The following is a 15,065-nucleotide window of genomic DNA, read 5'->3' as shown; positions in this document are numbered from 1 at the left end:
TCCAGGAAACTGAGAGCAGCCCTCGTTTACATCTTTCAGTGTGAACCTTACTGGAAAATATCAAACAAGGAGATGGCAAGAATCAGCATCACCTCATCTCTGTCTTCTTTAGCAATTCACGTACACAGCCACAATACTAAAAAAGCATGCACGATTTTTTCAAGAATATTCAGTATCTCAATGAGCTCCTAATTAGATAAGAAAAGAAAAATCAAGGATTGGGATTGGGAAAACATGCTTGGGTAAATGTGAAAACTAGAACATTCTTCTGTGATACAGAGTTTGGTTTAAGTAGGATAGGTTAAAATTTTTGACTGCTGTCTCCTCATATTAACTTCAGCTGAACTTCAGAATGAGGACAGCAGATTTTGCCCCATATTTCTTATAGTGTAGCTGGGTTAAGGAGGACTGCCTTTTATTGACAGTATGGACAGGGGAAATTACAGTAGTAACCAATAATCAATATCTAACCAATATTTATCAACATATATATAAAACACACCAGTATGGTATCAAGATAGACTTGAAGTTTTAAAATAGCTATAACCAAGGATGGCACTGAATTTTTGTTACTGATAAAATGGACCAAGAAGGACTTGCTGTGAAACTAAATGTTGAGATGCTGAAACATTTATGTTGAAATCCCTGCTTTCTAAAGCTACTTTGGGCTGCCTATTTAATACAGCCACAGCTGACCCCAGCCAGGCTGAGCAGGCTGGGAGGAGACAAGCCATAAATAAATGTGCATACAGCACTTTGCATCACATCGTAGTTGTTTAATCCTTTCATACTCATCTGTCAATCATCTGCAGATGAAACCTAATCCCTGAATATTTGTGGGCTAGTGTGCATTGATACCTTTGACATAACTTGTAAGCACAGCTTCTATTTTTAAAATGTCCTCTTTTAAGTCTTATGATAAGCTTTCGTTGTGTGACGTGATTCACTCGTAACGTGTGCGCCGTTTTGCATTTCTTTAGCACGTTTCCTCTGATTGACAGGTCCTGTGGTTATCTTCCATTTGTGCCCTTTACCAATACTCTTGCCCGAATGGTCACAAAAAACATAAAATGCAAATGCAAGGGGCAAAGCAGAGGCAATCTGCGCTCTGTGACTGATCTGTCATACCACAATATGTATAGGTTTCACTTTAAAATTCTCCAGAAATGTGCGTATAAATCTTTCAATCAAGTCAACTTTGTTTACGTCAATAAAGCCTCATGATCATTTGTCACAAAACTCCTTCCTGTCTGTCTCTAACTGTCTCTTTAGCATGGAACTGTCCATGTTTTGGGGCAGTGTCAGTTATGCCTGCTGATACAAGTTGTTTTTCCTGTGATCCTGTCATCCCGGTGCAAACACCTTCAGTTGTTTACAGTGAAATGTCCTCTGTGTTCACCTTCACTTCCTGTCTGTAGCGTAGCATTACTCTACGTGCTGTACATACTGTATAGTTTTACCATACTGCAGCATTCAGCAGTGGGAGGTCATTGGCAGGGTTACATCTGAGGTCATTGTTAGCCGTGAGAAAATTAACGCTGATTGCTCTCGTCACGATTTGCCCGTGCCACCGAGGCACCTGCCAAAGCGAGCTTCTTTAAACAAGAACAAGGTCTATTCAACAGCTGCATAAGCAGCCAGGCAGGCAGACAGTGGAGGAGAAAGAGGGACAAAAGAAAGCAAATGCAAAACAGAGAGGACTTTCTAAATGGGAACCTCAGAATGGAACTTCTTTTAAAGGTCTTAAATCAATTGAACAGAAAGTACAAACCCATGCAATGTTAATCTATCTGGCTTAATCCCATTGCTTTAAGATCCTTTATAATCCACATTCAATACGACCATTTTTCTTCTCTAACAAGCTTGCCCTATAGCCATTTTATAAATCATTGGTACAAGGCTTTTGCAGTGCCACGGATTCTGTTATGGTGTCACTATTTCACTGAGATATGAATCATGCAAGGTAGAATGACAAATATGTTTAAGACCTGTAGAACAGCTCAAAATATTGTATTCCCTTTTCTGAGTCATTGCTAAGAAAAAAAAATAACAGTTTAAACAAAGATTAACAATAAACACACCAGCAAGAGGAGTTTCTCGCTCACTTAAAAATTGAAAGAATCATCATCTGGGCTGTTTTACTGCACCTTCGACTTTCATGACCAAGGCTCAGAACAGAAGAAGTTAAAGTAATATACTTGCTATGTTAGAAGAGCGGTGAAACACTGGTAGTTTCTCAACCATATGCCAATATCCTTAAGACACCATGTGCTCTGGCTTTGAAAGCCTGTTCTGCCAATTCTTCATTTGAAACCTGACCAACTCTTTAACAATGCCTCTCTCTGATCCAGTGGGAAGGAGAAAATCTATTATCGATCTCCACCTGGTTTAGGTGGAAAAAGCCCTGATAGCAATGCTGAATAGCGCTACACTGTACTGTGTTACAGCCTGCACATTAAAGCTGGGGGGTGGTGTGAGAGGGCATGTCAACAAAGCCCTTGACTACACCACAGCACCATCTGCACAAGCTGAATATTTAATTGTCGATAGAACTGCTCGAGACCGGTAATCAAGAGAAGGAAAAGATAATACGCATTATGAGGAGCTCATACGACAGTTCCTGCATGATTGGAGTTGGGCTCTTTTTTTTTCAATCACCCGTTCTTTCAATGCTAATTGTGACTATTTCTCATTGCACCACAATTAAAGATATTTCTGAATCACTCATGTCATTCAATCTCATTCAACAGCGAATGCTACAGAACACAACTCGATAGATTTATAATTCAGCCAGTAAATGTAATTCATCACTGCCAGTGACAAGTCACTAATCATTTCTTGCAAATTCAGTCATGCTAATACTGGGCTATTCACTTCAAAATAAAACTGTTGCCCTTTTACATAAATGCGCACCTTCAAAAACAGGATCTTGATTCCACTTTCCAATTCTCAAAGTTTTTTTCTTTTACACACAGAAAAAAAAACTCAAACCAATAGGAAATGTTCTCTGCCAATACATTAGAGGCTGTTTCCTGTCAGACACAACCCCATCGAGCCAACAGATGACTTACCAAAGCAAGATGGTTTCACAACTTACATTCTGCTGCATTAAACAGACAATAAAGCTTGATTTTGTACTACTGCAGAATATAAGTGACACCCCTGCCGCAATGGCATCATATTGTAATAATAAGCTGAAAAGTGATGAAATACAATAATAATCAACCACTGACATAGACATAAAACAGTGAGGTAATGCAAAAAGAGTAACCTCAATCAGGCTGAAAATTCAGCATAAAAAAAACAAAATTGAAAGGATCTAAAATGTCTACTGTGTCCATCTTTAAGCTTTGGTGAAACAGCATAGACAAGGTGAGAACAATAGAGCCAGAATAGGGATTTCTCCACAATAACAGACAGACAACCACTGCCTCTTTGTATCTGCTCCGTGAGCACACAAAATTAGGTAAGCTAGTGACATGGGACATAATCATTTTCTTTGAGCAGGGTTAGTGACCAATTTATTCTTACCTTAGGCTGGGCGCGACGGGGAAAGGCAACCTTAGGATCAATCTGAGAATGAGAAAAGAATAGGAAGACTGCTGTTATCAGAGAAGCTGTGATATTTTAAGGCAATGAACAGCTATAGAAAAATATTTCTAAAACTCTCGTCCACAAAGGGAACCAGAGTAAAAGCATTCACATCGTCACATTTGAAATCCTATGTAGTCAGGAATAAATGCTAGTTTCTTAATAGCAGTAATACACGTTCAAAACTTAATGTATTCAAATCTGATATTTTCAGCTCACAGTGATAACAACTTACTGGAGCCATTAAGATTTACAAAAGCTGCCTGTGGTGATACAGTCTGCTTTAGAATATGAGAAGCATTTTCAGAAACTAAAGCTGCATTCGAGAGCCGTCAAAATTATTGCAATTACAAATTAAGTGCACATGAATGACCCAACAAAAGTGATAAGAAAAACAGAGAAAGGAGGGGTTTTTTTTATTTATAACAGAATGGGTCTGCAAGAATTAGGCATTACTATTGTCAAATCTGACGTCATTGTATTCCCTCTGTCCCCAGGTTAGGCTAAGTTACAGTATTTTGACCAAGACAAGGCCAGGTCATGGTCACGTTAGCCAACAACCTGTGTTCATGGAACGCACATTTTCTTGTAAGAACGTACACCAGATCTGGTAACTTCTAAGCAAATAAAATAACAGATGAAAAAAATGTGATATACCATATGTAGTCATGATGCATTTGAACACTACTACATCAATTCCTAACTCAGTACATGTTCTCACTGACCAAATCATTTGTAAACTACCATTTAATGCTTCATGGAATGACAGAATTTATTAATCCCCATTCTAAAACAACCGACTGCTTAAATTTACCGTTGGCCTGTTACCTCGCATGGTACCATTACTCATAATACTGACGCAGGGATTTGGCTCATTTGGCTGCTGCGATTACAAGTTCAGTAAGTCTGTCAGGATAGTCAGTGCAGAGACAACACTTCAAGAATTAAAAACACTTCAAGAATTTATATGTTGAGCGGCAACTAATGGCTAAACACAGTTAGTTATTATGAGGATTTGAAGACAGCAGGCCAATATCACTGACCTTATTACTTACTGTAACAGATTTCTTACAATTGATGGAGCTCAGTGACACATTCTAGGCACAGTGTTCACTGCATTGGGAAATGTACTTAAGGAAACCACATATTAACAACTGCTACAGTGTGAATTAATGTCCACAACAAAATATGGATCTACCAAATTATCTGCCAGTGCTGTCAACTATATATACATATATAACTGCATTAAAAAAAAAAAAAGCTGGTGTAGAGGCCATTCTGCTGGTCATGGTCGCAGAGGAAGCTTGCTTTTATTTTCGGCAGGAATGACTGATTGAATATGACAGGGAGAAAATGAGAGTCTGAGGCCGGTGACGCCTCCAGATATTGCCAAATAACCAGGAGGATGCGTCAGATCAGCCTGTTTCTCCATCTTGTGCTTGTTATCTCATTAGCTTCATTTTCCTCGTTAATTTCACTGGTATGAAGGTATGTGGTGGGGGTCTCATCAACCTTGCACTTAGAATGAGGAGGAACCATCTCAAACAGCAACATTATCCTAATTTTGTCCTTGCTTTGATACCGATGAATTTCATATAATAATACTTGTTTGTGTCCTTTTCCGAGTTGTGCCATATTTTGCTGTGCTGCAATATTTACAATCACAGTACCAATTCTATGCATTCAAGTTATTCCTTCAGCACAGATGGACATTTTCAAGAAAAAGATATCTCTTCCTGCTGCGAAAAACAATGGAAAGAAAATGAATCAAGGAGCATGAGAACAAAACACACCATCTGCACAGATCAATTAAGCCAATGAGAATGACTACGTTTTAATGTGTTTGAAGGGAAACCATGATGCGCAATGCCATTGTCATCTTTTCTGTCAGTCTCAGTTATTACTGTTATCTTTCTAAATCAGGTCAAAATGAGAAATGAATTCAATAACACCTGGGTATGGCAACCTTGCTTGTAATGAATTTCATTTAAAGATTTGTTTTAGCACTTAGCCCCAGGCATAACCAATTCAAACTCAATTATTTTGTGCACCCTATTTGAGCAAAGACAACACATTATGCTTTGAATACCAAAGTCTTACACTTGGTAATGTATCTTAGCTTATAAGTCTATACAATACATTTCATCTTACTGCATAAACTAATTGTCTGTCCTGCTGAGAATTCCTATTCACTCTGAAGTTTCAACATGCCCAAGAGAGCACTTTAACATAGCAGCACTGGAGGTCATATGGCTTTCTGTCAGTTTAAAATATTACAATTATCAAAAAAAGACCATTATATGCTCAGAACTGTGTTAAAACTGAGGCTATGATACTGCAGATTGTTCAAAACACACTCAGAGAAACGCAACCAAATTAGGCAATGAGGACTTATGAACCAATCCTTCAGAGAAATGCTGCAGCAGCACCTTTTTAGGTCACAACTTATGATGAATGACTCCTTTGAGAAATCTGAAATTATGAGGAAGGTAGACGTAGCAATTGTTTCCCTTCAGGTTTACACATTCATTAGCATGTGATTTTAATGCTGAAACTGCCTTCATACTTAAGACCAGCAGCTAAAATATGCATCACCCTTTGCACTGGGTAACCATACCACTGAACCAGAGATTATACTGTCTCGGTTTCACCTGATACTTCCTTCCTGAAACATTTTCATTATATAACACACACACACACACACACACACACGTACATGTACCACCAGGTTTGGGATCAGTGAACTGAACCTGGGTAATGCACTTGTTCCAGTAATTCCTCACACAGCACTTGCAAATGTTATTTCACTCAAGTCTGTTTTCATCTATTAGTACCTTAAAAACACCAATTAGTGATTTACATTGCGTGTTTTGGTCCATCTTGTATTTGAGGAAGTACATTTCTTAATGGGTTGCATGGGTGAAAAAAAAAACCCCTCTTGTCCTTACCGCGCTGTTGCTTTCACTGTAATTTTTTTGTATTCTCCATCTACATCAGATGAATGCAACATGTTAAGGCATACTCTCTGTGGTTTGTAGAAATGGATTCTGCAAACAAATCACAAGCTGATGTACAAGCTTGGGAGCATGTGTAACAAAAAAGCACATTAGAACACTTCAGCAATAAATGATTCCTGTAACGTACTGACTATCAGAAATTGAATACTCATAACTGAAGCGAGACCTCCCACCCAGCGGGTACTGTATGTTTATCATCTAATAGTAAAAAGTACTTTATTAACCCCCTCTAGGAAATTTCTTTATCATGGAAACATCACAAGCAGTGGAAACAAACTCAAGAACAGAAAAATATTCTGAAACCTGATTTGGAGCTGAATGAACAATCTGCTTGGAACAGAAATGTGCTCCACCTTTGAACACTATGTTTTGTTGGTTGTCAGATTAGCTGCACAAATGAGAAAAGCCAATACTATTAAGCATAAAAAGACTTGGACTTTACCTTTACCTGTTTACTAGTTTCATACTGTGGAAGTGTACAAGTATGAAGGTCACTTGGTCTGTGAAATTTATTAAAGAGCATAGTAATATATATTACTTTGATTGGCTTGACTGATACAACATAGAAAATCTACTTATGATGCATATTGTAGCTATCTTGTGACTGTAATTAATCATATAAAGTAGACATGAAAAGACATTTAACATTAGAAACACTAAAGAAAATCCAGACATGCTCTTTTTATGCACATGTAATCTGTGCTGCTTTTTGATGTTACACAAATCTTTCTGTAAACCCCAGCAGCAGGCCAAACAGCCAGCAACTCATTTAAGTCCATTTAGCTAGTTATTTTTTTTAATTCATTTCTCACACCTATATATATATATAAATAGTCCTGATTTTAACAAGTTGCAGCTTGTCATGCGTGTATATTTTACAACCAGTAGCCTCTGCTTCAAAACAATATGAACATGATGATAGAGAAACATCTGCACCTGTCTGTATAAGTCCTAGCTCCTCATGCTCTATATGAACGTGTGTGTGTATGTGTGTATGTGTGTGTGTGTGTGTCTGTGTGTGAGAAGTTGCCTCCTGCCGAGTTGAGAGCGGAAGGTCCGCTTCAGTGTTTGACAAATATTAGCAAAATAACTGATGACAAAACACATTAAGAATTGCATTGATTACACAGACAGGAAACATTCTCACTAGGCTAGCTACTTCGGAAAACACCGGAAAACCCCAGCTGCAGCAACATTAAAAACTCCCCTTAATTTAGAAAAGTTAAATTTTCTATATACAGCACACAGAAAGAATTGTAAGACACAATTCTAAGACGCATTACAAACGCACTAAAACAGGCAATGTTGTCAAAGTAACTAGCCTCTGAGATATGATAGTTAGAATTCACTGTAAAGCCTAATTCACCTTTACTACAATTTTTACAATTGGGTAGGCAAACTCCTAAAAATATCCAATAATTAAGATCAGAGTAGAGAACAGTGGAATTAGAATGTGTCAGAGGCCACCAAATTTTACAGCCCAATTTTTTTCCCCAACAACAATCAACATCAGTCTGTTGATTAAATTTAGAGTTCAGTCTAAATAAAATGTGTTCAAATGACAACTGCAATCAAAATGTATCAATAAAAAAAAACAATGAGTTTACCTATTTTTCCATTTGAGTCGCACAAAATCATAATTTTAACCTTGCCATACGAATTCAAATATGATTATGTTCTCTGCAGGAAAATGAAAAAGTTCTACCTTATACAGCGTCTGTTTTCTACAACCAAGTGTAGGAGGTGCTGTTTTAGTTACATCACTGTAACCATCTAATGGCACCTGTTATGTACAACTGACTGGCAGCCTCTAATGTGATGTCATTTTCAAGCAGCCCTGCAATTAATGTACATGAGTGTTTTGCAATGTTGGTATCTCAGATAAATCTAGCCGAGGTGACCCGGTTCAGTTCACGAGGTGTACAAGGGCACAACTGGTGACATGTTCAAAATGCACTACCGGTGAGGTATCTCGCACAGCTGCAACCTGTGTCAAGAGCTTTATCCTCACTGTAAAGCAAAACTGGCCTCTCAGCTGACGCATTTTGAGTGTTTGCTCACCTTATTCCCTCTTTACATCACCCTAACTAGACTGTTGATAATTAATAGTTCAATACATCTTTGCTATATGATGAAACATGATTTCAGAGAACAAAACTGGATTTCCTCAAGACATCATACAAGCTGATATGTCAACGTAATAAATGAGAACAGAACCGCCCCCCTACCCCCCACCCCCCCATCTTTTATCTTCCACAGCCTTTTACTACAGGGTCTCTGAGGGCTGCTTCTGCATGCGACTGTGGGAGATCAGGGCAGAGAAACAGCATATATCTTAAGTTCACATCTTACAAAAGGATTTCGTATATTAATGCGGCTCCTGGGTAAACTCTCTCCCTCTCTCTTAAGACATATCTACACGAACATGATGATGGGGTGTTTAAACTAAAAGGAAAAAAAAAACTTATCAAAGCTTGCAGCTTCTCCCAACCCGTGAGCAGGTACACAGGTGTGAGTGTGTGATACCAACGGAATAGACGAGAAATTAAAACATAAATGTTTCATATCTGTGCTGTCCATCTTTAGTGATTTTCATGGTGGAATAACATCACAAGAAAGCAGTTTGTTATGCTCCTAAAGTCAATGAGAATTTTACCAATGTCATGCTCAAGAAGCAAATTAGCCATGTTTTAATTTCCTTAAAAATATCCTACACCATCACGAGAGTAATCCAGATACTCTGGTGTTATGCAGGATATTACATTACTGCATCGACAAACATCTGATGTTCAGTATGTACCAGCAAAAGACAGTTACAGCATGAACTAATAACGCCTTCAGCCATAATTAACTGCAGAAGGCAGAGCACCTGCTATCCTTAAAACAGAAGCAAGTCAGAGTTCAGCTCAGCGATTTCACTCTACTTCCAAATCTTTTCTGATGAGTATGATTTAGATCGGCACAGAACAGCTGCTCATCCACGCTTTTTCTCCTCCTTGGTTGTTTCCTGCCTCACCTAAGACACTGAAAGAGTACATATATGTTGACCTGGGGTCATTTAATAAAGGACAGAATTAACCCAAGACCACATAAAATGTGTTATCTTATAGGAAAACTGATACATTAAGACTGAAATAATATTTATGCTGTGAAACTATAACGAATGGTATCACACGCTCTTCGGTGGGTCCACATAGCCCAAATGTTTATTCAATTTTTATTTTTAACATAACTTCCTTACATAAAACAATAAAAAAGCAAACCTAGACTCAATCTACTGCCTTGTTAAGCTCTCAACTGTTACCTCTCAAATGCAAAATCATGTACTGTGATGTCCCCTGTTCATACCAGCCTGCCTTGAAACATTTCAGGAACAGATGCTAGGAGTTGCATACTGCTAAACTGAACAAAGCATCATGAAAAATGGTAAATATGTTCTGAATTACCAGCATGTGTGTTTCGAAGCCCCAGGCTGTGCTTCCCCATATGTCTCATTCACATTCATCCTAGTCTGGGTGTTTTCATAACCGGACAAAAAGCAGAGCACAAAGTAAAAATAAATAAATAAATAAGAAGAGGAGCAGGACTGTATACGTATCTTCGCTCAATGTGGAATTTTTCTGGGAAGTTACATTTATTCTATAGCTTTGTTTCTATACAACCACAGGGGGATGTTGTGTTAAGGTGATCCTTCCTACATTTTTTTATGAATTATCACGGTAATCAAAGTAAGAAATTCTCAATTGTATTTGCCTTTAAATTAATATTACTTAAAAATAATTACTATATTTTGCATTTGTCAGAATATCAAAGCTACATTGATTCTATTCACACAACCAACTACATCTCTAAAATAAGATGAGGTGAACAAATAAACAAGTGGAAAAATGTAAATTAGATATGATTTCCACTTTCCCTGTACGGATAATATGACTCAACTTGTTCACAGTCACAGCACCTCCAGCCACTCACTCCGTTCAAGGTTACTAGGGACAAAAACACTGCTAAGGATTCATTCAAGCACTGCAAAAGTAGGAGGCTTCTATCAAACCAACATCTGCAAACACATCAAGAACCATCCACATTTGCTGGACCGATTCGTTCTTTCCATTACTGCTGAGCAACTTTATAAGAGATATGACAGATCCAAATGCGATGTGATCTTGATAGTGTGAACGTTAAGATATACAACAACACAGCAAATACGGCCCAGTAACTAACAGTGAGGAAAATAGCACAGACAGCTGCCTTAGGTTTCGAATCTTCTATTGCCCGCTGACAGCACATTAGCAGCTAGGACATATCAATTTCTGAATGTATTTCAGTCAACACAGTCTTTAGTATGTCAATTACACTCATTTCATTACAATGACCAGCAAAAAAAAAAAAAAAAAGAAAAGAAAGAAAAAGGAAAAGAAAAAAGTTATTCCTATAACTACAGGGCAATCAGGGCATCAGTAACTTTCATGTATTTCAGGTTTGGTGATATGGAGACCAAATACACAAATACAAAGCAAAAAATGTCATACAGGAATGCAAATCTGATTTGACTGCAGGACTTTTTTAAATACAAACTATGTAAAAGTCTAAGACTGATAATGGCCATTAAGGACTACTTATTTGGGACAGCCTGTAGTCCTAAAGGTTTGAGAAGCTGGCCATGTAATCACCGCGTCCCCTGGCCTCTCTCCCCACTCATTTCCTGTCAGCTCTCGACTGCATGCCATCTAATAAAGGCCCAAAACAATACCTTAAACATTTCTGAAAGGGAATCCACTCCTAAAACACATGGATTTTTTTTTTTTTTAGGAAAGATCACATCTGATAGGTAGTACAAATATAAGAAAAAAGTAAAGCTTTCACAACAAGCCCTGAGTGACTTGCCAATTAGGTAAAGACAGATGTGGAGTGAGTTTAGACAACTTTACAGTGCCTGTGCACTAAAGCTACAATTCAGAGAAAATGATTATTGGACGTCAGACCTTAAAATGTCAGTGTTTAGCTCTCAAGGTAAGCTGCTGTCAAGTCTGAGGAGTATGACATAAGTCTGCCAAATATGACCTACAGCCAACAATAACTGTGATATAATAAAATTGTTTACGCGCATAACTCTAGCTTCAGTATCTTTCTTACATGGACATAAAACAGAGACTGCTCCTGATCAAAAATGGTAATTTTACATTATTTTGCATACCACTTAATATGCTTCAGAGGAGCAAGAAAAACCTGTTTTTAACTTCAGCATCAGTACATAAGAAAATAGGCCAATGATGTTCTATATAGTCTACAGGCAAAAGTTTGATTGCTTTACTACTTACTACAAAAAAAAAAAAATAGTCATGGAAAAAAAATATTTTGCAATCAAGGAGACAGTTGCAACAGTCGAGCAGCAGTGGTTTAAGCCTGTGGTATGAGCAAGAGGTCATCAAGTTAAATCCAGTTAATATCTTAATGAAATGAAAAAGTGTACAAAGAATGTAACCCTCTCCTGCTGCCACTACTCTTAAAGTGCTGTCAGGCAAGGCACTGAACCAACAACTGCTCCATTTATCAGGCACCAGTAAAAGACTGGAGCAGTACAGGCCAGCTCCCAGGTGTAAGGACATTTTTATGTGCAAACCTCCCTCATACGTGTGTGTGTGTGTGTGTGTGTGTGTGTGTATATATATATATATATATATATACACTGTCAAGCTGTCACAAAGCTGTTCATTTAAAATGTCAAGCTTGGATGTTATCAAACCGCTCTAGATTCTGCATCAAAGAATGTTTGTATCTTCACCCCTTCAAGCAGTCCATTCACCTGCGTCTGTGTGTCCTGTCCACAGATGTTTGCAAGTTCTGCAAAGCCATACTCACTGGTCATTTTATCAACTAGAACCATGCCTTCCCTCTATATACATTTATTCACAACAGAGGCACATGCCTTAATCTCTATTATTCTCTATTAACACAATAAATGAGCTGATGGAGCACATACATAGTAATGAGCAACCAGACGGGAAAGGTCTGATCTTACAACCACATGCCCACCATCTTTTTGCCCCTTGAAACATTCTGATTTAATGTTATCTAAAAGTTTTCTAACGTATGTGTCTTTTTTATAATGGTAAATAGCTGTTTTTTAGACCAACAGAAATACTAAACCTATAAACCCATTTGAAGAAGTCAAGCCTCCATCACTGAGCTGCTCTGAAAACTTGCCACAAAGCTCAGAGCTCCATAACAACACCAAAAAGTAACAACATTACCACAAACTTTGCAGTTAAAGGAACCGAAGGGAATGTAAAGTAAGGTCCACTCCCCAACAAAAAGCACATCATTCTCTCAGCTCTGTGCCAATCACAACTGAGCTCAGAATATGATTCCAGGGAAAAACAAATCTTAAATTTACATTACATGCTATATCCTACATAGATTTGGAGATTATATACTGCCACCTGAGGAACAAATTATTTGTCTTTCCCAATCCTGAAAAATATACTTTCATCAAGAGTTGCCTTCAGCTGAGATAGCACACGTGCACGCACGCACACACACACCCAGACACACACATTATGTTTCCTCAGCAAGCACTATTCCATTTCCAAAACTACGTTAGCATATCTGGATATTACCACCCACTAAGGAGAAATCCCAGACATATATAATTTCATCTGAACCCTGTCTAATCCATCACTACAGACATATCTCAAAAATAACTAGCATCTTTAATTATTCATTTACTGACATATTTTAATCAGGCAAGTAGAATCCACAATAGTTCAAAGTTTTTCATAAACGAGTGCTTGGGTACGTGTGTGTGTGTGTGTGTGTGGGACTGTGAATCAGATGCCTTATTAACGCAAGACAATTCAGATTCTTACAAACTAAACATGCATTTACAATGGCCATTGATTGCTGCTATACAGCTACATTTATGTAATCAAATTACAACACTACAGCAACAAATTAGTTTGAATAACATTTTGTTTGAAAAGTTGACTAATTCCATTTTAGCTAACTCACAAATAAATCTGACATTGAGCAATTTTTTTTTTGTTTGTTTGTTTTTGGGAGGGGGGGGTTCAAACCTGTTTTTCACACTTACAGTATCAGTGCATCGGGAGTGATACAATGCGATATCTGCTGGGTCAAACAATAGCGAGGCAGCAGGCCTGAGACAGCACGCCCTTCAGTGAAACATGAGATATGTGCACAGTGCACATGTGGCTGCAGCGAAGAGGGGGGCGTGTCCACCCCATTCATCCACAGAAGTGAAAGTGAACACATAACATTCACCCTCCAGTTGTGTTTTATTGCTAAGCTTAGTACTAAAGGGCCCGTCACACACTTAGCCTATATACATGACCTTGATCCACATAGCCTGTTAACCTGAGAGGTGTTTCCCCACAAGGCCTCAGGCCGTAGAAAAAGTCACATAGTTGTGATAGGGCAGAACAGTGCACACACAAAACAAGAAATAAATACTGTTGATAAAATTAACTCACCGTCTTTGAGTCTAATTCATGGTGTTGTTGAGCTAAGACTTTATCTACACTGGCAGCATCTGTAAACGTAACAAACCCAAACCCTCTGCAAAAAAAGACAAAAACAAAAACAATATTAAAATCCAGACATACAAATCCAAAAATTACAATACATTTGGTTTCTTGTAAATACAAATGACTAAAAAAAAATAAAAAATTCTGAATTGTCAGGACAAACTGCATAACACTAGGCATAATATTCCTGTGACCTTATTATTGCTACAGTATTTCTCTGTAAATGTGTTTATAATCCACATTATGGACGTCCTGGAGCAGATTTGAAACAGAAACTGAGGACACCGCTGATCTTTATTTGGTATGTTACAATATGAGACGACATTACACCAACATTGTGGTGCAGTCACAAAGTCAATGTCAAATTGCATTCGGCTGCAGCTTTACAGCAGTGAGCATTTAAGCTTATCTGGCTTGCTGTGAAACCACACGCAGGCGCGCGCACACAGGGACACACACGAACACATGCGCGCGCGGACACAGAAACACACATACACGCTGGATTAATACTAAACACGGTCAAAGTAAGCGATATCGCTACATGCACTGGGAAGGAAAAGTAGAAAAGCCCTGTATTTACCTTGAGCGTTTTGTCGTGGGGTCTCTCATCACCATACATTCTCTTATTTCTCCGAATTTACTAAAATAGTCTCTAAGGCTGTCTGTGAATAGAGAAAATATGTCGGGTCATTTGACAGAAACATATGGGCATGCTGTTGTCACTGTATTTCAAAAAATACCCCGCGATGCGCATAGGGGTCGAATAGAGGACTTCAGATGGACGGAGATCAAAAATAACATCGTGCGCACACACTAGTGAGATATCCCATACAGTACACTACTGCACAGTGCACATTCGCAGATACGCCGCCAGCAGCTACAACGAGCACTCAGTCACAGCGACAAAACAACA

General features: G+C 38.2%; 1 protein-coding gene across 10 annotated transcripts in view; it reads right to left on the bottom strand.

Annotated features, from left to right (window-relative positions):
* The window catches only part of LOC124070381 (RNA-binding protein Musashi homolog 2), a 230,565-nt gene that overhangs the window by 214,846 nt on the left and 654 nt on the right, over window positions 1-15,065 (bottom strand). For all 10 annotated transcript variants that reach the window (XM_046410253.1, XM_046410252.1, XM_046410251.1 and 7 more), the window contains exons 3-5: window positions 14,733-14,814; window positions 14,099-14,183; window positions 3,532-3,573 (exon numbers count right to left, since the gene is read on the bottom strand). In XM_046410253.1, the coding sequence (XP_046266209.1) occupies window positions 3,532-3,573; window positions 14,099-14,183; window positions 14,733-14,814 (209 nt within the window). The remainder of the gene's footprint in view (window positions 1-3,531; window positions 3,574-14,098; window positions 14,184-14,732; window positions 14,815-15,065) is intronic.

The sequence above is a fragment of the Scatophagus argus genome, chromosome 14 (assembly GCF_020382885.2).
Source record: "Scatophagus argus isolate fScaArg1 chromosome 14, fScaArg1.pri, whole genome shotgun sequence".
Lineage (NCBI taxonomy): Eukaryota > Metazoa > Chordata > Actinopteri > Scatophagidae > Scatophagus > Scatophagus argus.
The sequence above is the reverse complement of the archived record's forward strand: the minus strand, read 5'-3'. Positions and strand labels throughout refer to the sequence as shown.